At 39.6% G+C, this 25,946-nt stretch overlaps 1 protein-coding gene across 1 annotated transcript in view; it reads left to right on the top strand.

The window, feature by feature from the left end:
• Positions 1-379: 379 nt before the first annotated feature.
• Positions 380-25,946, top strand: part of CFH (complement factor H) — a gene marked incomplete at its 5' end in the record, with an annotated part of 34,453 nt that continues 8,886 nt past the window's right edge. The window contains 14 exons of the mRNA XM_080624321.1: positions 380-440; positions 3,724-3,909; positions 5,168-5,273; positions 7,104-7,180; positions 8,597-8,791; positions 10,404-10,574; positions 14,091-14,270; positions 15,780-15,980; positions 19,587-19,763; positions 20,881-21,057; positions 22,131-22,310; positions 22,461-22,634; positions 23,465-23,647; positions 25,053-25,235. Coding sequence (XP_080480447.1) covers positions 380-440; positions 3,724-3,909; positions 5,168-5,273; positions 7,104-7,180; positions 8,597-8,791; positions 10,404-10,574; positions 14,091-14,270; positions 15,780-15,980; positions 19,587-19,763; positions 20,881-21,057; positions 22,131-22,310; positions 22,461-22,634; positions 23,465-23,647; positions 25,053-25,235 — 2,251 coding nt within the window. The remainder of the gene's footprint in view (positions 441-3,723; positions 3,910-5,167; positions 5,274-7,103; positions 7,181-8,596; positions 8,792-10,403; positions 10,575-14,090; positions 14,271-15,779; positions 15,981-19,586; positions 19,764-20,880; positions 21,058-22,130; positions 22,311-22,460; positions 22,635-23,464; positions 23,648-25,052; positions 25,236-25,946) is intronic.

Raw genomic sequence — 25,946 nt, 5'->3', positions numbered from 1 at the left:
TCACGAAATATTTGTGCAGCTTCTTTGGAATACCAAGAGAAATGAGCTCATCTGAGAATGGAATGGATTAATCTGGAAAAAAGAATGAGGAAAGATGTCAAACCAAGCAGCACACAGGGAAGGACTGTGTCACCCAAAACTGCTTCTAGGCATTTGTTTATTTATTCATTTGCAAAGTTCAGAGAGGGAGGGGGAAAAAAAAGGAAACATTTGTGTGTCGCAAGAGGATTAGGGGAAGTGACTGCTAAAACCGGAGTATAAATGCTCTGGAAGGTCAGTCCCTGCAACAGTTAGTGAGGAAAATGATTGGAAATAACACAAAGTAATCAAAAAAAGCAGGCTACGATACTAAATCTGTTTGACTTTCTGAATCTGTAGGATGTCATTCCTGGGCTATACAGCTCTGGTATTATGTTGGATATATTGTACTGCAGAAAGAGGTAAGTTTTAATGTGGGAGAATAAAACTCAACACTTTCTTAAAGTGTATGTGAAGATAGTAACTAAATATGTAAACAAAATGTTTGCATTGCAGCTATTTAATGAACTGCTGACAACAATAATTGAGATATTTTCTGGCAGTTTTTAGCACCTTTAGTACTTAGTATCCTGCGATAGTTATTTCACCTATTTTTTTTGGATAACTACTGGTGTTACTAATCTGTTGCACAACTTTTTAATGGTTTTTAATGTAATCCTTATAAACTGGAGCAAGACAACTCATTTGTTCCTAATTATGCTCCTTAATTTTAACATCTAAACCCTGTAAAGAGCTGGTAGATCAAAATACAGAATATTCAATAAATAAGCATTTCTTTCTGCCTGGAGGAATCTGTAAAATCATCTGTGAAAGAGGAATAATTGCAAAATTGACTGAAAAGCTCACAAAATACCTGTTGACTGACAAACTGGTTTGAATCCATTAAATGAGATAAATGCATGCAGGTATGCTTTCATTCATGTTTAAAGAGATAGCTAGTATTCTGGGATCCTTTTCAGAAGCCTCTGGTATTTTCCGCTTCTCTGTTCAATTTATTTTTCTTGATACTGTGCTTATACTGTTTAATGTATGTTTAGTAATTATGATTTTTTCTTTGCTTTCTATCTGGGTTTCTGTACATATCCTGTTGGGGGAAAGAAGTTTTGTGGTTTAGAGCTAGTGTGTCTTTGCTTGGTTCAGGTTGGTTTTAATTTTAGGTGACGTTCATGAAGACCTTATTAATCAAAGCAATCTGATTGATTTTGCTTTGAAAAACTGAAAAATCAGGACATCACTGAAATGTCTTTTTTTTTTTTTTTTTTTTTTTAATGTATACTTATAATAAATACTGTTCCAAAGCAGCTAATGAAGTCTAATTTCTTTGGAAAAAAGTCCAGAAGAGTCCTGAAATTTGAAATGAAAGTTTGCCTGAATTTGCACTTCTTTTCACAGTGCTTGCTTTAGATCAGAGAGATTGCAAAGGAATGTGAATGTAGCAATATTTGATTTATCCGAGACAAGTATTACCAGGTTTCTTAGTTCAAGCGTTATGTTGAATGTCTATGTGAATTGTTCAAGAGCTGGGTTTTTGTATAAGAGTTGAAAAATACTTCTATCTGAATTCATAGTTTGTGCTTGACGTTAGGGAAGTTGCTACCAGCATAATGACAGCAAGAAAGCACCTTGAGCTATAGCTATTTCTAACTGGGTTCAAGTCACATATTAATAGTAAATGACTAATTCCAGCTCTCCTGGTCTCTCACTAAAGGATTTGAAGGTATGTGTTTGGTGCATGCTTTCTAATATAAAAATACAACCCTCCCAGTTGTGGTGAGTACACATGGCAAAGTGCATGATGTAATTAACACAGTTTAGAAGTACATCCTGTCAGCAGATTTTTCCTTTTCAAGCTACTTAAAAACTGCATTAAAAAATAGAGTGCTTAGTTGTAGTCAGAAATGTATGTACACACTGTAACACCTGATGGCAACATGATTTGACACCAGGGCAGGAGTGGTAAGGAACAGTCAGAGAGTTGAAACAAAACCCAGAAGGAAGCATGTTTTAGTAATGATGAAGAGACTAAGGTGATTACTTTTTACACCTTTTCCTTTTTTTCTATGTGAAAAAGGAGTTAGAAGGCACCATTCTGCACAACAGATAACGAAAATATGATAAAACTCAGAAGTGAAGAATAGAACAGAGAAGCTCTCCTTGTACTAAATAGCTTCATTTTTAAATCACGTAAGAGCATGCTTTTTCGCAAACTGAAAGAGCAAATTGTAACGAGTTCTGGTGAAAAATATGTAGAATTAGAAAGCTTCCTTTCTCACTACTACAGAAAACTAGAGGAGTAGTCCGGTTCAGTTCACTCATTCCTGCATTTTGCAGAAACGTTGTTAGAAGGTGAGCGAGTCTTAACCTTGCTAAGGAGACCCCCTACTGCCTTTTTCGCTAGTACAGCAGTACCCTCTAGCGGACAGGAGCAATAATTTTTACTTAGATGTAATTCTTGGGAGGGAGCGTATTTATGAAAGTAGCTGGAAAGAACATGAATGTGTGAGCATACCCTTCCGTTAACACCTCAGCAGTATCATCAAAGCTTGTCTACTTCTTCTGGCTACTTAAGACAGCCAAAATAAAGTTATTGGATCTCACAATTAGATTCTTTCATTTATTCTTGATGAATTCTCATCTTTCATGTTCAAATGTAAAACAAACTTCACCACATCTGATTTGCTAGACTGTCCAGACTCTATTATTCTAGGTAAAGCTTCAGTCTTCAAAATAAATGCAGTTCAGTCACTCAAGCACAGAGAGTTAGTCACTGAAATTAGGTCAACTATTATAAACAAAACAATAATGTTTCTTACCAAAGATCATTTAGCCTTTCATTAACAGCTTCGCAACATTTGTTTGTTTCCCCTTTTGTGTGTTTTTTCTCATTCTCAAGCTGTTGAGGAATGTCTTAATAAAATTAATTCCGGCTTATTTCTTTAACTCACATGGACTTGGCTGTACGCTTCATGGACACTGAAGAAGTCCCAGGAAAGAGCATTTGGGGAAGGGCTGTATAGTATTGGACTAATCAGAAATATCAGACAACAACGTCCCCCTCCCAAACTGGGTCAAAATGTTTTGAAGCTAACGAAGGTCAAAGTGAATACCCAGAATTAATCGCATCGTGCATTAAATGACTCATGGACAGGAGGAAATAAGTTTTGGAATATCAGGTGGTCTCAGCTTAGAGAGAAAGCTGAGGGGAGATTTGGCAGAGCTGGATCAAATGACACATGGACTTAATGTCAGTAAAGATGATGGTGGCTCCAGAAGAAAATAGAAGCTTGAAAGGAATCTACAGAGTGCATGGAATTGTTTCCTGTGGCAACAAAAGGACAGGCAGAGGGACTCCTGGAGATGGAAGCGTAAAGGATGTCTGTGGTTAGAACCAGGGTAGTAATCTCATCTCGGTCTTTGTAACTAAAATCTGTTTTATGAATTATGACTTTCCCATGTGGTTTCTTGGTACTTGTTTGACTATTTTTATGTCCTTCTAAATGTGTATTCATATTCCTACAATATATGGATTCTTGGCAGTTTCTTATTTTGTGAGATTAAGTAGAAAACATGCTCATTTGATCACAAATGTCCCCAGGATTTCTTGCTACATTTTCTATTGTAAAAGTATTTTGGTGTTTGTAGCATGTGCTTCAGTCACCAATGTTTTTTGTTTACAATTTTTAGCTTGTAATGAACCTCCACCTAGGAGGATTAAAGAAGTGCCTACTGAAAGATGGGATAAGCCTCCCTATCCACACAGTACTAAAGTAACATACAGATGTCGGCCTGGATATATAAAACTTGGACGAATTGTATTTGAGTGTGATGATGGAGAATGGAAGCAACTCCCCCCAGCGACAGAATGCAGAAGTCAGTATTTATGCAAAATACATGCAACCATTTGACTTTACATTTCACATTCCTTGCCAGTGATGTCAATTGCTATTGTATCTTTGGCTGTAACTAACTTATTTCAGCATCCTTTAAAATATCGCCTGAAAAAGTACGTATGCATAAGGAAACATTTTGGGAAATTCCTTTTCTCCAGATCAAAGGATTATCATTTTCTTTCTTTACAGATTTATGTTGCTATTAGGTTGGGTTATTAAGTTATTAGCAGCTTGCTTCCAAAATTTCTGAAAAGGTCTAACGCAAATGAAATTTACAGTCTAAGCAGAATAAAGCACTCATCTAGTTTCTGAATGCAAGTCAAGAGCCAGCATTGCCTTCTTTCCAATTTATTCAAGTAGTTCTATGAAAGATATAATTTCTTGAACTTAAAATTATTTTTCCCTTCCTTTTCTTTTAATCTGTGAAGAAAAAATCCATCATTAGTAAGATAGCTGCTATTTATTATCTCTAATATACTGTGTTAGAAGTTTAAAAGTATCTCACAGCCTCATACAGAATTCACTAGTGAAGAAAAGTTTATTATTGTTAGTCAGCAGATACTTCTTTCGTGCAATAAGTTAGTTTTACACGCAAAGAAGTTTTAGACACATGAGGGTTGTTTTTTTTCCTTGCATATCAGACATATAAAATGTGTGCTAGTAGAATATAGTGTTTGGGTTGATAATACAAATTTAAGTCCCAGGTGTCATTCAAATAGAGGCAGATACAAATCATGAGTAAAAATAAATTCATGAAGTTGTTACTTAGTTTCTTTTAGATCTTCTCAGTTTTATATGTAATTGTATAGCCAGTCATTGAACAAGGATCTTCCAAATTATACTAAATTTGGGGTTGCTTTTTAGTAATACTTTTTAGTAAATACCACCACCCAGTGAATAGATACTGACACTGGCAAGGTGCAGGTGGAAGGAGAGGGATGTTGTGCCACAGATTAAGTGATCATGTTCCCTTTTCAGGATAAACCACACTAGACAGCAAAATTGATCATGAGGTTTTCCATTTTCTCTGTATCACACTGGAACAGGGTTAGAATCTATTTGAACACCTGTTCTTTGATATTTGAAAGGCTCGTACTCACTACTAGTTACTAGGAAAGTGCCATCTTTCACACTTTCACATTCCTCTATATGGCGTAAGCAATTTTTTTCTTCTGCTCTTCCATTTGCTTGTTGTTGTCATCGTTGTTGGTTTTGGTTTGGTTTGGTTTTTTTACCAGATAAGCCCTGTGGACATCCTGGAGACATTGAGTTTGGTTCCTTTGAACTTACCAGTGGAAGTCAATTTGTATTTGGTGCCAGAGTGGAGTACAGATGTAATGATGGGTAATACTTATTTAACTTAATATATTGGGAGTTAACATAAGATGTTAATTATAGTGTCAGTTACAGAATTGTCTGTAATGCAGCTGCAACTTAATATTAATGCTTAATTATTGTTTAAATTTCTGCAATTACAGTAGTGCTAAATAAAACTCATTCTCATGTCTGGTGCTATTGAAGTAACTGACTTCATGCACCTGAAGCTGTCACCCAAAGTGTCTAAAGTATGTAAGGCTGTAGCTAACTTGAAATTATGGCTGTCTGAGTAGAAAACAAAAATAATGATCTCTCCATAAGGCTGCCTCATGTCTGCACCAGCCAGCCAGTTCAGATGGGAATGCAGCTTTGTGTGCTGGAAGCAGTGCTTTCAGTAGACAGTCATGATGCAGTTATGTTAGCAAAGACATTAGTCTTGTATTTAGAACCACAACTTATCAGTCCTGCTTAAATTATTTTATTTTATTTTTATTTTTAAGAAGAATGCATTGTAAAACATGTTTGAAGGAAGACATTTCTGTAGACTCACTAATGTCTTCACTGATGTCCTGGGTTCAGCAGCAGCAGTCACTTTTTCTCCTTCTTAGTAGCTGGTGCAGCGCTTTGGTTTTGGCTTTTGGTCTGGGAATAATACTGATAAAGCCGATGTTTTCAGTTGCTGGTCAGAATGTTTGCTCTGGCCAAGGACTTTGTGAGTCTCATGCTCTGCCAGGGAGGGGAGGAAACCAGGAGGAAGCAGAGACAGGACACCTGACCCAAACTAGCCAAAGAGGTATTCCATACCACAGCACGTCATGCCTGGGATGTAGAATGGAAAGAGCACGTCCTCTTCTCTGTCAGGCTCATTTCCGGCGGGTGGTATCGTATTCTCTTCCCTTGTTATTTCTCTTATCATTATTATTATTGGTGGTAGCAGTAGTGATTTGTGTTATACCTTAGTTACTGGGCTGTTTTTATTTCAACCCATGGGAGTTACATTCTTTCGATTCTCCTCCCCATCCCTTGGGAGGGGAGTAGAAACCGTGTGGCTGACTTGCCGACTGGCTTAAACCACGACAACTGACTGCTTGGAAGAAATTCTCTTTTCCTCCTTTATTCATCTTCTCCTATGAAAATTGCAGGAAGGCAAATATATAGTATTGTGCTTAGTTAAGGATGCCCGGGACTGGATTTTTTCTTCTTGAAATGTAAACCAGCTATGACAGTTTAACCTTGCTTTTGTAGTCTTTACATTTCTGGAATCTAGTCAGAATTCAACCAAAAAAAAAAAAAAATTCCGAAATCAATAGTCTCCTTAATCCCATAATTTCAGCCCGTTCTTCACTGACATTTCTGACTAGCAGTGCTTCCTCTAACTACAGTTCAGACAAGGCAGAAGCCACAGCATTGTGGCCACGTTGCCCTCAAACCTAAGGTAGTACTAGCTTATCAAAGCATGAGATATATATGGTTTGGATTAAGTCCTATTTTGATGCTATCGCATGGCTTTTAATCATACTAGAGCACAAACAGCAGGAATTTTACTCTGTTTGCCATTGATCATGTAAATTATCCCTAGGTTATTTGTTCTATAGCCAAAGCTTGCTATCTCTGTAATGAAGAAGCCACCTTACTGATTACTTCCTACTTCCAGATTATTATTTTTTTATTATTACTTTTTGCCATAAGCAATTAAAATAAAGAAAATAGGGAAGATGCCAGCTGAAAAACTTGGTTTTGGTTAGTCTGTGCTAGGGCATATGAAACCTACATCGTTTGCTTCAAAAACAGCAGCGCTGCTGTTCCTGTCACATAATGAGACTGTATTTTAGCATTGTTTACTTTTTATTTGGTAAGATACCGGATGCTCAGCCAGAGAAATTACCGTGAGTGTCAGGCAGATGGATGGAGCAATGACATCCCTCACTGTGAAGGTAAATGAAGTTTGACATTTAATTCTTTAGCAAGCTGTCTTTTTATCTATCTGATACTGTCTAGAACTAGTCTGTGATCTCTCTACTAGTATTAATTCACATATGTTTAAATTCAAGTTTTACAGCAATGAAACTTACAATTACTGCTCAGCCATTTTAGTCCAATAACCACTTGAGCTTTTATTAAAAAGCATTCACAAAATAGACCCTTGTCACCCCAGACTGCCTTAAAGCTCTGCCTCAAAGCTCTGCCTCACCTAAAGCCCCTGATAGAGTAGATGCCTGCAGAACATGGTTACAGAAGACAATTGTGATGAGGCATTTTGGATGTATGTGAAAGGATGTGTGTTTTTAGCTAGCTTTCTCCTCCACCTCTGCAAATATCCTAGCCATTAGGACATTATTGTGAATTCTCCCTATTAACACGCTGTGGAAGAACTTCAGTAAGTAAGAACTGGCAGTCTGTGGTTTGGCATTTCCTTGGTCTCAGATACTCCACATTTAGTTTACTGGATTTTGAATCTCCTCAGTTTTAGGCGTGCAGGTCTCTGTCTGCACAGCACAGAGCAATGATTTCCAACATTTTTTGTCACGTGTCACCAAAATACTGCATTTTCAAAGTCCTCATAAGATTTTTCTTTCATGATTGAGGAGTTTGTATAATGTCCTAATTTTGAGGAAAGTGGAAGATAAAATGTGAGCTCACAGAAAAGGCTCATAGACTTATAAGATGGCAAATGCTGTCACAAAGTGGAAGCTATGGTAGACAAAAACCAGCCACTTGCTCAGTGATAATCCATGTGAGCATTTAAGAGTGAGATTTGATAGACATTTCCCCCTTAATAAAAGATATCTAATGGCATGCTAATTCTTCCTTTTTCTGCAGTTACAAAATTAGGAGATAATAAGAGGTCTAAGTTCATGGCTGATATTGTGTTTATATACTTTGGTAATATAATGTTCTGATAATATATAATTGTTTAGGTAATATGATTGTTCTGTTAATTTAATCTATTTTGGCAAAGTTTAATGGCCCTAAATGCCAGTCAAGACTTATCTAAACATCCGTAGAATTCATAGGCTCATAAGATAATTTAGATTGCATAAAACCTTAGGAGGTCACCTAGTTCATTGGATGCTCTGTCTTTAACCTTCAAGGGCAGAGAAGAGGATTGATGAGATCCAGTCTGCAAGCTTCCTCCTATGTCAGTCTGTCTTTTTCCATAGGGTTTTGTACTATATCTGTTGCAAATAGTGTCTGAATACATAACAAGAGTGTATATTTCTAAAATGTGTAAGGAATTTACAGTGAGTTTTCTGTATTTTAACTTTTTTTGTCTGGCAATTTATTTTATAGAATAGGCCTCAAAATGGCTAGGCTTTTTTGCTTTTGTTTCTCTTTGTTTTATTTTCCAGTGGCAAAGTGTTTACCTGTACAAGCACCAGAAAATGGAAGAATAATTGCAACTGGTGCATTTGAGTTCGGCCAAGAATATTCCTTTGGCCAGGTTGTAAAATTTGAATGTAATGCAAAATACAGGCTTGCTGGATCTAAAGAAATCATTTGCTCTTCTAATGGAAAATGGAATAGTGATGTGCCTCAGTGCCAAGGTAAATAAGATGCCATTTATTGTCTGTAATTAAGAAGCTTTGTTCTCACAGATTTGTAAGGGTTGGTTACTATATGGGAAGCTACAAAGCTTTCATTTTATTGTACAGCAATTAAGCCTGGCTTGGCTGTAAACAATCTCCATTGCATATGTGCAGGAGAAGTAGGATAAGAAAGAGAAATTAGAGAATATTGGATGCTAATATATTCATAGTGGACCATCTGTTTGTTCCACATTTTCACTACAAACTGTATGTTTTGCCAGGCTGCAGGTTCTTTGAAAATAGCTTTGGTATGTCTACATAAGAGTGAATCACTTCAGTGTTGATTTAACCAAAGTAATGGCAAACAATTTGAATCTGTGTGAACCAAGTTTAAAGAGTCAGTATGGTTTTCATTCACCCATCTTCTTAGGGTATATAAAATACAAAGAAATCATGATGGATTTTGTTTTCCTTCAGACTAATCCCTTTTGGGAAGTTAGAAGGTTAACTCATGTTTAGTTTTCATGGAACCACAGAATCACAGAATACGGCAGGTTGGAAGGACCCCTGAAGGTCCCTCAAAGCAATTAGCTAGGGCAAGTTGCTCAAGACCATGTCCGGTCAGTTTTTGAACATGTCCAGGGACGGAGACTCCACAGCATCTCCAGGTAACCCATTCCAGTGTTTGAGCACTGTTAAGTAAAACTGTTTTTTTCTTACATTTAAGTAGCATTTCCTATACTGTGAAATTTCTGCCCACTGCTTCTTGTCTTGTCACTGGGTGCCAATTACTTCATCATCTTTACTTCTGCCTGCCCCACAGGGAAGGAATTAACACATGTAAATAAGATCTTCCCTCCTCCTCAAGCTCTCTTCTCTAGACTCTAGGTTGTGTGAGATTGGATTGTCAATATTTAAGAATGAATCCTAGGAAACTTATGGCAACAAAGACTTAAATATTCAGTCCATCAAGTTTCTTAGACTATCTATATGTTATCTAATTGGTAAGTGTGTGTTTAGAAGAGCAGAGTACAGATGTCAGATACATGTATGGTTTGTTCACACTTTCAGTGCTTCATTTTGCTGCTTTGAAACTCCTATTTATTAGAATTTGAATAGCATAAAATGGGAATAAACACAATTGCTAGTAACTTTTGCAGAATATAGTTTAATTCTTTCTTCGTGTTAATGCCATGATTTAACTGATCATCAACTGGCTATGAGAGAGCTGTAGATTTGATGGAAATTACAAGGAAATGAAATTATCCAAAAAAGTAAAATTCCTAAATCTCAGCAGCCTAGTTACTTAGTTCAGAATGTCCCCTGCCTTATACTGATTCTGAGATCCATTAAAATCCAAAGCAAAGCCTTGAAATCTGGTTCACTAGCCAATTTTACTATTGATGCTGTGCTACGCCAAACTTTCTACCCAGCACCCACAGTCAGGTCACTGAAGGGTTTTCAAATAAGATTCAAACAGTTTCCAAGTGTGAATGTTTTTTTTGAAGTCAAATGAAAAAAAAGAAAAAAAACCTAAACCAAACAAACCTGAATTTTATTCCTGTAGGGATTCATTCTTAGCAAATAAAAGTAAACAAAAATATATGGATATTGTCTTTCTCAACTTCAGAAATTATCTGTGATGTGCCAAAAATTCCACACGGATATGTACGGTCTCCAAAGGCATCTTACAAGGAAACTGAACAGCTGCAGTTTGCCTGTGACAAAGGATACAGATACGGTGAAAGAGCAGATGCACGATGTACAGCATCAGGATGGAATCCAGCCCCCTATTGCACTGGTATGCCTTACCTAAAGTTATTTATTCGGCACATTTTTTGTGTTTGGAAGTAATTTCAGAGATTAGTAATGACAAAAGTTAGTTTATTCATAAAGAAAGAAATCTGTCCACATCTGACCAACATCCCATGAAGATCTGGAAGGATTAAGTGTTAAGTGCTAAAGAGACCAAACAACTGCATAAGAGTTTTCCATGGAAAGCAGTAGCAAAACCAGTTAATTCAGTCTTTTTTTTACTTGTGTGTAGTTAAATAGGTCCACAAAACAACAGTTGCTCCAGTATACTGCATAAATGAGACTGATGCTAAAATACTTCATGCAGCATTAGTAGCTGTTGTTATTTTATTCTTTTTTGATATGACTCAGAATTAGTGGGAAGAATACAGGAAAAAGAATCCTTATTTGGAAAAATAGGAAGGAAAAAGCTGAATCTCTTTGCCTTCTACAAAACATGATGAAAACATTTTATCCAAGGAGTGGAAAAATCAGACACTAAAAAGAATAATTAAGAAAGCAGGAAAAAATAGGTGTTAATACCAGAGAAATTCAAACTAGAGAGGGAATCTGAAATCTTCAGTGGCAGGGGAAAATTAACATTTGAAACCAACTTCTTGGGTGGTGTGGGTTTTGAAGTCTTATTGTCTTCATATACAGTCTCAATGTTTTTAAAGTGTGTGTAACATGAACAAAACTGGTACAAATCAGTGTACCAGACTGTGCTGCATGCTGGAAGACTAGTTAAAGAGTTGTTGTTTGATACTATATAAGTTGCAGCAGTATGAATAAAATCAGGTACCCTGGTTTCAGCTGTAACAGTAATTTTTCTCCTTCCTGTTAGCTGATGCAGTGCTGTGTTTTGGCTTTAGTCTGAGAACAATGCTGATAATACACTGATGTTTTAGTTGTTGCTAAGTAGCGTTTACACTGATCAAGGACTTTTCAGTCTCTCATGCTCAGCTGGTGAGGAGGGGCACAAGAAGCCTGGAAGAAGCAGACAGGACACCTAACTCAAAGTAGCCAAAGGGATATTCTGTACCACAGCATATCATGCCCAGAACGACAGATCCCTGCTCGGGTTTGTCTGGGTATCGGTCAGCACGTGATGAGCAATTTTATTATGCATCACTGCTATTTATTGAGGTTTTTTTCCTTTCCCCTTTCAGTTTTATATCCTCTCCCTCTGTTATTTCCCCTATCATTATTCTTTAGTAGTATTAGTTTTGTATTATACTTTATGTATTGTACCGTTCTTATCTCAGCCCATGGGGTTTACATTCTTTCAATTCTCCTCCCCATCCCGCCTGGAGGGGCAAGTTGGCCAGGCGGGTATGAGTGAGCAGCTGCATGGTGCTGAGTTACCAGCTGGGCTTAAACCACACTGTGGAAAAATAATAGTCTTAGCTTGATGACATACTTCTGAATCAGCATTCAGCATCTTACTCTGTATGAACAAATGGACGTTTGTTTGACCTACTGAACTGGCCTCCACGTTTTGTCTGAGTGTCCTCATGAGTCTTACTGTAGTGTGAGCAGGCTGAGCACCTGGCTGCTAGTTATTATATCCATTCTTTACATTTCCAGACTGCTAGTTCTGATCAACTAGTTGTAACCAAAGAACGATTCAGAAATTATCCCTATTTCACTGATGGAGCTTCAGTGAGAAATTGTTAGTGTATGGTGCAACCTCTCAGAAATGACAGGAAATTACAAAAGTATCTTTCAAATGAAAATCTTGGCTTAAGTTTATAAACTGCCTTTCCAGAGTTGTTCGGAAATAGTAAGATAGTGTTGTAGAAGGAATACTCTGAAGTTGACATGGCCATTTCCATAGGAGTTCAAGCAAATGTGAAGCTGCCCAATTTCAGAACATAAGTACTCCATTGATGACCATAAGTGCATAAGCTAAAAATTACATTGGAATTGTAGTGCTAGATTGTACATAAAACTGAAAACTTTCTACACAGCCATTATGTCAAGAACTGTGTACAATTCATTAACCCTAAGAACCATGGACACGAACTGATGTATAAATGGAGACAAAAGTAACACGGTATGCATGAATCCTGCCACTGTCCATCACTGAAGATAGCAATTTGATTAATGTCATCAGAACTGCAATTGCGCAACCATGTTATCCATGGGGTTGAAACTTCCCATCAGAAATTGTCTGAGAATCTCTACAAATTAATATATTTACAAAGCTGAAACTCCCTCTTGCTTTCTAACTCCCAAATGCCTTCTAAGCACTTATTTAAGATGACAAATCCAGAATTTCTGAGGCTAGCCCTGTTGGGCATCATCCCTCTGGCTTATGGATTTTTCTTTAGTTTCATTCAACTACAGAATTTAAAGACTATATTAAAATCTCTCTCCTGATCCCACAAAGAGAAATACGCATGTTATGTCCCAGTTGAAACAATCTGAGGTAATTTGGTGGAAATCAGTTGTGGCTTGAATTCTCTTCAAGAAATTGCCAAACGCTTGAAACTGGAAAAAAAAGTGTTGGCAACAGGGCAACGTTGTAGGTGGTTGCGTGCCACCCACCTTCCTGGGACCTAGTCCAGAAAGACTCCTTTAGAAATATAAAGTAGTCATAGTACCCACTCAGTTCTTGACCTTTCTGCATCAAGATTAGCAATTATATTAATTAATATGCATTGCCTACAATTTAGCCACATACTGCTCTTGAGAAGTGCCAAATAAAACATTTTCCCAGGCACTAATACACTGATCAAAGATACTTGGGGAGTATTCAAACAGTGATTCCGGATCCTACCGGACTTACTGCTGAACCTAGATGATTCAGCAGTACACGTGTACAGCTGAGTCACCTTCACTCCACAGCAAGACCACCCTGTAGTTACTTTATAGTCATTCCTTCCCAGCCCTGAGTGTGTTTTTAGTGTTATTTTTGAAGCTCTGGTTTAAAAATAATATGCTTTCTTGGCTTCTCCAAGCATAAAGATACCATGGGCTTTTTACAATAGCATTCCCATACTTTCTCAGTTGTCAAAATTCTTCCAGTGTCAGTGCAAGACCCTAATCTTAATCACACACCCTTTGAAGGATCAGTTCCTAATTTAGAAGTACAGTTATTTCTCCATTTGCAACCTGTCAATGAACCTGCTCTCCTTTGGGACAGCGTTCATTAACCAGCCCTGGAGAGCTGTGGGTGAGCCCAGCATAGGTAATTTTGAGCTCCAGCTGTGGAATGACCTCCTGGAAAAGATGAGTCAAATTCAGTTTGATCGCTTCTAGTTCTTGCTCAAACTATTCTCTTTGCGGTTAAGTTTTAATCTTCTAATTAGCACGACATCGGTAACAGCTGTCACTCTCCTCTTACAGCACTGTATGTTTCTAAGACTGGGAGAGAAATGTAACCTTTTTTTTTGCCCTAAGAAACATCTTTTTAACAATTTCATGCAGTTATGGTCAATATACTATGTAAAGAAGGACTTATACAGTAAGTATAAACATGTTCTTCAAATTAGCAACCATTTTTTCTCTTTTTATTTAGAAATTACATGCTCTCCCCCAAGAATTCCAAATGGGGACTTTAGCCCTCAAGGAGAAAACTACAACGAAGGTGATATAATCACAATACAGTGTAATCCTGGATATCATTTTAAAACATTGACCGGCAGAAGCACAGCTGAATGCACCAAAAATGGCTGGGTGCCTGATCCAGGTTGTGTCCGTAAGTAGCTGTCATGAATGAAGACTCAATGTGTAGCATTGTTGGAAATACTTCAGTAAAAAGGAGGTCAAGGGAAAAACTGAAGAAGCATGAGAAACGAGCTGCTCATTCATTGTGCTTCTTTGTGATGTCAAGCTTCATTTGGTGGTGGAAAAATCAGCTGCAGAAACAAGGGTATAATCTACATTTACATTATGTTATAAGCATGGGTATTATCCATTACTGTATTTGTAAAGCATGTGTCAAAATGTGCTAAGCTCCCTGTCAGGAAGGTTTATGGCCCACCTGAGAAGTAGTATGCCAGTCAAGGTAAGAGAACACGGTGAGTGTTAAAGCATCCAAACCAAAACAGAACATAGATAATGTTTGAAAGGTATCTTTCATCACAGTTATCACAGTTTTAGACTTTTACTTGCTGTCGTATGTTGGTATATTATGAACAATCACAGTTTTATTCTACCTATTATAGCCTGTCAAATAACAAAGCATGATATTCTTGATTGTTGATGAGTTCTTTCTTGGCTTAAACTTCCCTTAACTACAATGATAGTTTTGCCCAGTAGCCACAGTATTAATGACTAAATAACTAAACTAGGAAGTAATTCGATCATTAATGAGCTATCACTCATTGATCTTTGGTCCCTAAATATAAGAGGAAAACTTAGAACCTGAAAGAAACCCTGCTGAAATCTGTCTTGTGAATGAACCTTTGAATAAGATTATTTAAATTACTCCCAAAAAAGTGCAGTTAAGATCTGTATTAAACTTTTCTCTATATGTGTGTGGGTTCTAAAACTCAGGTGTCATTCTGAGACCACTCATTATTGAATGATCTGTCCAGTGGGTGATCTCCCCTGCCCCAGCATGACGTGATTTGGTTTCGGGAGGAAACTACTTGCCATACCCAAGTAGGGCACCCTTGTAAACTTGAATAAAACCTTTTGGGAATCTCTCCCTTCTATCCTTGACTTGTCCCTGATAAAGGTCAGTTCTTTTGAGGAAATGAGACAACAAAAGAAAAACACTACAGTTTTAAAATAAAAATGAGAAGAGAGAAGAGCTAGGAAGAGCTTTTGGTGCAGGATCCTGAAAGGTACAAATTAAAGTGGTGACAGGAGTCATCTCAATTTTAAGAATCCACTGTTCAGTGTATATATGTGAGCTAGCTGTCTGGGCTGCCATCATGGTCAGTATAGTAAATTTAGTTGAGACGCTCTACAAAGACAGTGCCATCTCATATAGAATAAGTACTTAAATTTAGTCTCATGAATTAGCTGGATTTCTGTTGGTTCCATTGGAGTTGGAGGGAAGCAACACAGGCATAAGCAGTGACAAAGACACCAGAAGCAGAGTGTGATTATTCCTGTGCTCCTCAGGATCTGCCAAGTTGTGCAGTCTTGTCTCTGTCAGTTTCAGAAAACACTCAGTTCATGATGATGAATCTGAATTGTGCCTTGAGCATTTTGTCATGCATGTGTTGATATTGTTGCTGTTAAATTCTATTTCCAGAGAAACCGTGTGACTACCCTGCTATAGAAAATGGCAGGTTAAGTGGCTCACTGGAGTACTACAAAAGCTATTACTTTCCAATGAGTTTTGGGCAGCATGCTGATTACTACTGCAATACCGGTTATTCAACTCCGAGTGGAAAATACTCAGTTCGGATGGTCTGTTCTGAAAGAGGCTGGTCTCCAGAGCCAAAATGCCTCAGTAAGTGCATTTCCATTATATGCTCAATTCTGTCATAGTTATCAAAGGTCTGTGCATCAGAACTTGTGCCGATGGAGAAGAAGATGGAACAAAGAACAGTTTGTTAAAGTAGAACTGCTTTAGTTGACCCCTGGAACTACACACAGACTGTAATAGTATTAGTATTATAGCTATAGTATTGCTTCAGCCATCTTCCTTGTGCTGAAAATCACTCAGGGCAGACATCAGCATTTTCAACCAGAGCCGACTATCCAGAAGTCATGTACATGACTCTAGATGCACTGAAGTTAGCTGACCTTGCTTATGAGCAACTAGGTAAGCAATATTGCTTAATAGACTACTTTGTATCACCTTATGTAGTGACTTGCAGTCCTGTTGAGAGTGGTTTTGGTAGGAGGCTTGCCAGGCTGGTCAAGGTTTCTTTAAACTAGATGTGTTGGGGGAGGGGGGCATTGTTTCATTCCATCACACCCAGTCAGTTGCCAGCACCTACAATAAATGCTCTGAGCGATGCAGAGATATTCCACCCACTCCAGCCAATGAGCCGGCTTCATTTGGAGCTCGGCTCAGATGCCTCTATACAAACGCCCGTAGCATGGGGAACAAACAAGAGGAATTAGAGATGTGTGCACGACTACGGGGGTATGATATAATAGGCATCACAGAAACATGGTGGGATGGCTCTTACGACTGGAGTGTTGGAATGGAAGGTTACAGGCTCTATAGAAAAGACAGGCCTGGCAGGCGGGGAGGTGGAGTTGTCGTTTATGTTAGGGGTAGGCTGGAGAGTATGGAACTCTGTCTGGGGACGGGTGAGCAGTCGACAGAGAGTTTGTGGGTCAGGGTTAAAGGGAGAACAGCTATGGGGGACGTTACTGTGGGGATCTGTTACAGACCACCTGATCAAGAGGAATCTGTGGATGAAGTGCTCTATAGGCAGATAGGAACAGCCTCATGCTCACAGGCACTTGTTCTCATGGGGGACTTCAACCACCCTAACATGTGTTGGAGTGAAGGTATGGCCTGGCACAAGCAATCCAGGAGGTTCCTCGCTTGTGTGGAAGACAACTTCCTTCTGCAGGTAATAGAGGCGCCGACAAGGAGAGGTACCATGCTCGACCTCGTGCTCACCAACAGGGAAGGGCTGGTTGGAAATGTGACGCTCCAGGGCAGCCTTGGTTGAAGCGACCACAAGATGGTCAAATTCGAGATGCTCGGGACAGTGAGAAGAGCGTGCAGCAAGCTCACTGCCCTGGACTTCAAGAGAGCAGACTTTGGCCTCTTCAGGAACCTGCTTAGTAAGGTTCCATGGGACACAGCCCTAGAGGACGGGGGGGCCAAGACTGTTGGTTGTTATTCAAGGATCACCTACTACAAGCTCAGGAGTGTTGCATCCCAACTAGAAGGAAGTGCAGCAGGAGGGCCAGGAGACCTCCTTGGGTGGATAAGGAGCTGCTGAGGAAAATTCAAAGGAAAAAAGAGGCTTATAGAAGTTGGAAGCAGGGACAGGTGGCCTGGGAAGAATACAGGGATGTTGTCTGGGAAGCTAGGGACCAGGTTAGGAAAGATAAGGCCCAGTTAGAACTGAACTTGGCTAGGGATGTTAAGGATAGCAGGAAGGGATTCCATAGGTACGTAGTGAATAAAAGACAGACTAGGGACAACGTAGGCCCCCTCCGGAAGATATCGGGAGAACTGGCTACCCTGGATTTGGAGAAAGCTGAGGTTCTTAATGACTTCTTTGCCTCGGTCTTCACTGGCAAAGGCTCTGACCGCACCATCCAAGTCTTGGAAGGGGAAGGCAGGGACTGTAAGAATGAAGACCCTAGGCCCACTGTAGGAGAGGATCTGGTTCGAGACCATCTTAAAAACCTAAGCGTACACAAGTCCATGGGACCTGATGATATCCATCCGCGGGTCCTGAAGGAGCTGGTGAATGAAGTTGCTAAGCCACTGGCCATCATATTTGAAAAATCATGGCAGTCAGGTGAAGTTCCCAAAGACTGGAAAAAGGGAAATATAACCCCCATTTTTAAGAAGGGAAAAATGGATGACCCGGGGAATTACAGACCAGTCAGTCTCACCTCTGTGCCTGGCAGAATCTTGGAGCAGATTCTCCTGGAAGAAATGCTAAGGCACATGAAAAACAAGGAGGTGGTTGGTGACAGCCAGCATGGCTTCACTAAGGGGAAATCCTGCCTGATCAATTTGGTGGCCTTCTATGATGGGACTACAAAACTGATGGACAGTTGACGTCATCTACCTGGATTTGTGCAAAGTGTTCGACACTGTCCCACACGACATCCTTGTCTCTAAATTGGAGAGACATCAATTTGATGGGTGGACCACTCGGTGGGTAAAGAACTGGCTGGATGGCCGCACGCAAAGAGTTGTGGTCAATGGCTCAATGTCCGGCTGGAGACCGGTAACGAGTGGTGTCCCTCAGGGATCGGTGTTGGGACCGGTCTTGTTCAACATCTTTGTCGGTGACATGGACAGTGGGATTGAGTGCGCCCTCAGCAAGTTTGCCGATGACACCAAGCTGTGTGGTTCGGTTGATACGCCGGAGGGAAGGGATGCCATCCAGAGGGACCTCGACACGCTTGTGAGGTGGGCTGATTCCAACCTTATGAAGTTTAACCATGCCAAGTGCAAGGTCCTACACCTGGGTAGGAGCAATCCCAGGCACAGCTACAGGTTGGGCAGAGAAGAGATTCAGAGCAGCCCTGCAGAGAAGGACTTGGGGGCGTTGGTCGATGAGAAAATGAACATGAGCCGGCTTCAGTGTGCGCTCGCAGCCCAGAAAGCCAACTGTATCCTGGGCTGCATCAAGAGAAGCGTGACCAGCAGGTCGAAGGAGGTGATCCTGCCCCTCTACTCTGCTCTCGTGAGACCTCACTTGGAGTATTGTGTGCAGTTCTGGTGTCCTCAACATCAAAAGGACATGGAACTGTTGGAACAAGTCCAGAGGAGGGCCACGAGGATGATCAGGGGACTGGAGCACCTCCCATATGAAGACAGGCTGAGAAAGTTGGGGCTGTTCAGCCTGGAGAAGAGAAGGCTGCGTGGAGACCTCATAGCAGCCTTCCAGTATCTGGAGGGGGCCTACAAGGATGCCGGGGAGGGACTATTCATCAGGGACTGTAGTGACAGGACAAGGGGTAACGGGTTCAAACTTAAACAAGGGAACTTTAGATTGGATCTAAGGAAGATATTCTTTACTGTGAGGGTGGTGAGGCACTGGAATGGGTTGCCCAGGGAGGTTGTGAATGCTCCATCCCTGGCAGTGTTCAAGGCCAGGTTGGATGAGGCCTTGGGTGACATGGTGTAGTGTGAGGTGTCCCTACCCATGGCAGGGGGGTTGGAACTAGATGATCTTAAGGTCCTTTCCAACCCTAACTATTCTATGATTCTATGTTGATGTGATTCATCAATCTTAAGGCAGTGCAGCAAAACATGCTTTCATTCCAGTTTGAATGCGAATGTCTTCTGGGGTTGAAGGCTACAGAAGGGTGCCTGTTTTTTGCTGTGTTCCTTAGAATTAATTTACCTGGCTTCTTGCTGTCAAACGTACTGTGGTTAAAGGTACTTACCTTCCTTCTTTAGAAACATGTCAAGTCAGACACCTGGAAAATGGTTATTTCTCAAGTAGCCAAAACATTCACAAGGAAGGTGAAAGAGTTAAATATATCTGCAATGATGACTATCAGACTGAATATGAAGATGGGGAAGTCACATGCACGAAGGGTGACTGGTCACCTCATCCAAGATGTATCCGTAAAAGTGAGTGTCCTTGTATTTGTTTTTCCATTTGTAGCTAAAGCCCGTACACCTGTCGTCACATCACCTACATTAATCCATCACCACTCTAAATCTAGGGCTCTACAACTGGAACACAATGCTGTGATTCTCTCAGCTGTCTCACCAGCTCTCAGTTCCTGCATGCAGCTGAGGTCGGTCACTATACAAACGTGCACAATGTAACCCTGTAAAACGTCCACGTGTGCCTCATTCAGGTTTCTGTGAGCTCTGGGATGACAGCCACAGTCTCTTTGTCTTCAGTAGTGAAATCTTGTTCTAACATGGTAATATAATACAGAGTCATCATTCCCCTTGCACAACTTATGTGCAATGTGTCTCAGCCTCCCACCATGCCACCTGATCCTTTTGCTTTGAACCTGTTGCTTCCTTTCTAGTTGGCACCATACTGGAAGGGTGGGGAAATAGGAAGGCTACCTCTCCAAACTCCAGCTTTTGTTCCTAACTTGCACCAAGCCTGAAATTGCTAGAATGTCTCACAGTGACTTTAAATACTTTCAATAATGGTTTCATAGAAAGAAAATTCAACTTGACTTCTCTTGAGCTATAAAAATATTTTTTTAGGAAAAAATTCCACCCTAAAAGAAGCACCGACTACAGAATGTTTCATGCTGCCTCCCACTGAGATCTTGACATAGCAACGAGCCAGCAAAATTAAATCTTATGTTTCCTAGGCAATTGTGGGTATCACTGATATAAACCCCCCTCAACTGATACAGAGTTTAAACTTTTACAGCTCTTGCACTAAAGTATCGTTAACTCTGCTCCTCGCAGTGAAATATCCTCAAGTGTGTCTCAAAGTGGTTTTTTTTTCCCTATCTTGAATTACTTGACTCTCTAGTGTCAAATATTGCTACTTTTTGTGGTGTTGATTTCTGAAAATGAAGAAACTCCTTCACAGAATGGTTTATTAGTAAGGAATTTGGCATACTATGGAAGTTTTCTTTTGGAATACAAGACCGGGCCCTGTCCAACCCGACCCTGAACACTGCCAGGGTTGGGGCATTCACAACTTCCTTAGGCAACCTGTTCCAGTGCCTCACCACCCTCACAGCAAATCCTATCTGTCTGTCTCTTTCAGAAAAATGCCAGACCGCCTATTTTAACAATGGCTATTTCTCCTCGCAAAAGAGAGAATATAACATACAGGAGAAAGTCAACTACCGCTGTCGCACTGGCTTTGTAACTCCAGAGTTACAAGAAACAGGAGCCACAGAGTGTCGAGAGAATGGCTGGACGCCAGCTCCAAAGTGCAGCAGTGAGTAGTGTAAAGTCTTCAGAGCTCCCTGTCACCATCACAGGCACAGACGTGATGTAGACAGCTTTTTGTCATCTAGAGACAATTTTCACTGGGCTGAGGGAGACTCAAACCAGCGACTGATCCTCCAGAGACTGACTTCTCTGGGGCTTCAGGAAGTAAAGTGAGAATATATAAAGGGGGTGACAAAGGTGTGAAAATACCTACTGTCTCATAGGTGAGCTGTCTTTTTGCACCTCTGTAGCATAAAGTAGGTGGCAATCACTGACCTCACCAGTGATTCTTGCCTGATACAAGGTACATATGCCCAAATTTACCCTCAGTTCTTCCACCTTGCACAGATAGAAGATTTATGAAGAAATGCCCGTGAACCAAGGGATTCTTCCATAAACTTTCTTCAAGTGTGACCAAACTAGAGAAGAATGGGGTTCATTATTTGGAAATATGTTATCACTTGCATAAAAAGTACTGTGTATATGTCTGCCCCAGTGTCAAAAAATCCATTTACGAAAAACACCCAAGTGCTTTTACCTGAAAAGACTTCCATGCTGGTGTTGCCTTTATCCTCTTCGGGTCTTCTTCCTCTCCTGAACAGGGGTAGGAAAGACAAGACTTAATCTCCCTGTGTTATCATACCAAGGCTTGTAATATTGACCCACTTTAGCTGGTATTTTATCTTGTCCTTTTATTCCAGGTTGCCTTTACCTAGGATTTTATGCCTTTTTTCCTGCCTCGCTCACAAATGATAGTGGGGAACAGGAGTACAAACTCTTTGCTATGACACCAATCAACCATAAGGAAAATATGTAGTACAGGAACTGAATCTAAGGAAGAACTATTTATGCAAGATATTACTTCTACACATGTACTTCTGAAAATTAATGCAATTGATCTATCAATGCGCTATATACAATACTCTACATTCATATTTTGACAATGCAGAACTTCTGATGTGTCAAATATACTGAGTAGTTCAGTAGACTAGCACACACTAAAGAACCTACAGAAATGGTGCTTCCAAAGGACGGTGTGTCTGGATCACAAAATGCACTAACTTTTGTTTTATTCTACAGAGTCATGTAAAGCACCTCATGTGGACATTTTGAATTACCACGCAGATAAAACTGTGTTCATGCCTGAAGATACAATTGAGTATGCATGTTGGGAGGGATATCAACCTGCAAATAATATGCCAACTGGTACCACAAGGTGTGGCATAAATGGTGAATGGAATCCAGAACCCCAGTGTCTTGGTGAATATTGTTGTGCTTGCGTAATTCTCTATATATTTTGTGAAGCTTTTTTCTTAAAGATTATTTTTTGTTTGTTCTGTTCTAATCAGTAGCATTTTGTCTATTTTTTATAAGGTGCACATTATATGTTAAAATATTTTGTCTCTGTAGCAATCGAATGTGAAATGCTGACATTGCCCAATGGAGACTTTTCTCCCAAGAAGGGTAAATACCGCAATGGAGATGTTGTGAAATTTACCTGTACAAACAATTACGTGAGAGTGGGACCTGCCTCTACTCAGTGCTATTACTTTGGATGGTTTCCACCACCACCTGTGTGTAAAGGTAATTTTTCTGTTAACTTTGGTAGGAAATAGATGAAAATGTTTGGGTCCTAAAGTCTTCCATGGACACCTTCTATAAACCAGTCTTGCTCCCAAGAACAATTATCCCATCTTTGTCTCTAAAAGGGCAGGAACTTTGGATCAGTTCATGTGTTTTGCTGTTTTATGTGAAAGATTCTGAACAGTTGAACTTTCAATGCTGAATTTTCAGTTAGCTTTAGTTACACCAGCTGAAGTCTGGCAAGAACTGGAAGTGAGCTGGTAAATGAATTGTGCAAAATTCTGCTCAGGTTATTGACTATAATGCATGAAAAATTACTTATTTTTTAAAAAAGCAGAAATAATGTGCAACGTGGCAGCCAGGAGTGCTTAGTCTGAGTAATGTCTTCTCTTACTGTATCCCAAATGTGCTACAGTATGCCACTGCCTAAATGTTGATACTCATCAGATATTGTACCTTCTGTACCTTTTTCTGATCACATGACACTGAAGGAAAAAAAGCTGTTTTGGAGATGACACAGAGCTAGTTATTATTAAAAAAACTGGGTTGGTTTCATCAACCACATCTTTTGTCATAGCAGGCAATTGACAGTACATGGAAATAAGAGAGTAGAGTGAGCCAGGGTGATGCTTATCTGTTTGTGATCTCCAGCGCAGCACAAATCCAGATATTCAAAGACATAAGCCAATCACCTGTTTAACCTCTTCTACTGATTTTTCTTAACTTTAAACTACAAGTTCAATCTATTTTATGTTGCACTTAACATAAAACTGTGCTAAAAGTACTGAGTTAGTATATGTTAGAGCATAGATTTGATCTCTTGATTTCAGTGAACGCCAAAGGCTGTGGACCTCCACCTGAGATTACCAATGGAAGTATTGCTGATGCCTCTGTGAAACGGTCTCGTCATGGGGACAGAAAGACATATCAATGCAACAGTGACTCGAAATTGGTTGGATCAAAGGAAATAGAATGTGTTGATGGACAGTGGTCATCTCCTCCCTCTTGCATTGGTAATCTATGTAACTCATACTTGTGAGAAGTCTGTAATTCACTGTAGGCTAATACTTCACAGATATTTTCACAATTAAAATTACATATTTGCAAGTATAATACATTGTGTTCAAAATTGCGTTATGGCTGAAAAGTAAACGCACACTATGTGGTAAAGCCAAAACCTTATTAGTAATATAGTTAAAATCTTAGCAGTCCAATAAAATAACTGTTGTGATTATAGGAAGAAAATAAATACATAATATAGAAAGAATAATTATAAATATATAAATACTACAGAATATATACATAATGCAAGCAGTTTATAGTATACAATTGCAGTTGTTATATACGCACTTTCTCTTATTTACCCCTTCTTTTTGAAGAAAGTACCCTCTTTCTGTGATGTCATTAGGTAGCATACATCAAACCTGAGGGTACAAATGTCAGTGACAGGAGCTAAAAAACTGCTTGTGCAAAACTACTATTTGTTTGTTCAGACAGCATCTCAGAGTTAAAGTAGAATGGAATATTCAAGCTGAAAATCTGTAAATACAGAAAGTAATTCAGGGTGTTCTTATGGCGCAGGATGATCTAACAGCACAACCAGTAAAAGGTGCGGGGTTTATAGACTGGTATACTCTGTCCCTATACATATACGTTCTGACATATCTTCCATGAGCAACACTGATGGATTAAAACTGTTCAGCATGGAGCAGAGGCTTGAAAGAAGAGTGGTCCAAACTTGAGTGCAGGGTTGTTCAGATTCAATTTTTGAGTTTATCGTGGGTCTTCCCTCTCACACATCCAGAGCAGGGATATTTCCTTATTCCCCTTTTGTGCCTTTTTCCTGTTCAAAAAAACCCAGTACTCACTTGGTGCCCTTATGTGTGCTGTCACTGCCATTGCACCACTGACAGCCCAAAGCAGGAACCTTCCTGTTGTCACACGGAGGTGACAGCGCTGCAGCCCTGTAAGTGATGAAACTGTGGTTTTCAGCTCTTGTAATAGTACTAACTGCAGGTGCACATTACAAATGTGTAGTTGTATAGTCAAATATAATTTTGACTGATCAGATCCAGGTGAGTTGGATTGATCCCACTCAGGGATCTGCGTGAGCTGGATTAACTGAAGGTGTTCTTACACTTTAGGGTTTATATAACACTGGAAAACAGATTGGGGAAATTACTGTTAGCTGAAGGTACTTGTGGAGCATGCTGTAGAGTTACCACAGTGATGGAAAACGAAGGGAAAAAATAGGAGAGGGATTTAGCAAACTGACTAAAGGATATACAGCTGCTGTTACAATTAATGGGAGCAGGTTTGCCTCACGAAATGCAAATATAGTTATTTTTATTCAAGTTCTTTCAGCTATTCATATATGACTCCAGTATTATTGTGGAATACTTCTGCTGTTTTCAACAGAAGACAAAATGCCATGTGGATCTCCTTCCTCTATTCCGAATGTTGTTCTTCATCAGGAAGACAAGCCGCAGTTTTCCCATGGTGATGAAGTAATGTGTGGATGTAAAGAAGGTGCTGGCAATTCTGAGGAAATGAAAATAAAATGTCTTAATGGGGAATGGAAGCCTTTACCACTTTGTGTTGGTATGCTACATCCATAGATAATATTTCTGTAATATTTCCGATCTGAATGAAACATGAATCTATTTAAAAGTTGAAGGATTTCAGCTATCAATACACAGCCAAAGCTACTTTAGTTTCATACATCTCAACTAAGTCCTTCATCCTGGAAAGACTCCACACTTACAACTCTGTAAGCACTCTGAGTAGGTTTGGTGAAGGGAATGGACACTTGCACAGCGGATAAAATCAAGTATAGGTGTACAGGTGTACATCCTTGGTGTATGGTGGCTTTTACCCATTTTCCAGTGTTCCTCCCTAGTGAGGGACCTTTCAGAAGCCTTGGGACACACCTGCAATAAAGTAGCATGCCTGCTGCGTTAATTACTTGTAGTTTCATGTCTCTTTGTACTACTTTGATTTTTGAAACCCTACTGGGAATTAAAAATTACATTAGTAACCAAAGTGTGCGAGGCTTATTTCATCCTCACCATTTTTATGTGGATTAGTCCTTTCTGTTTCTGATCAGTAGTTTTCTCTTTTTTCACATCTTTCCATTTGGTTTTGCAGCACATAAGTTGGATGAAAATAATGCCTTTTACAAAGATATAACCAAAGCCTTTTCCAAAGAAAAAGAAAAAAAACTACATTAGAGTCAGTAATTGAAGAAAAAAAGCAATACTGGACAAGAATAACTCTTCTCTGTGAAAAATCACTCCAGCCAATTGCTTGTCT

The sequence above is a fragment of the Psittacula echo genome, assembly GCF_963264785.1.
Source record: "Psittacula echo genome assembly, chromosome: 7".
In the NCBI taxonomy this organism is placed as follows: domain Eukaryota; kingdom Metazoa; phylum Chordata; class Aves; order Psittaciformes; family Psittacidae; genus Psittacula; species Psittacula echo.
This window is presented reverse-complemented; position numbering and strand designations above follow the sequence as displayed.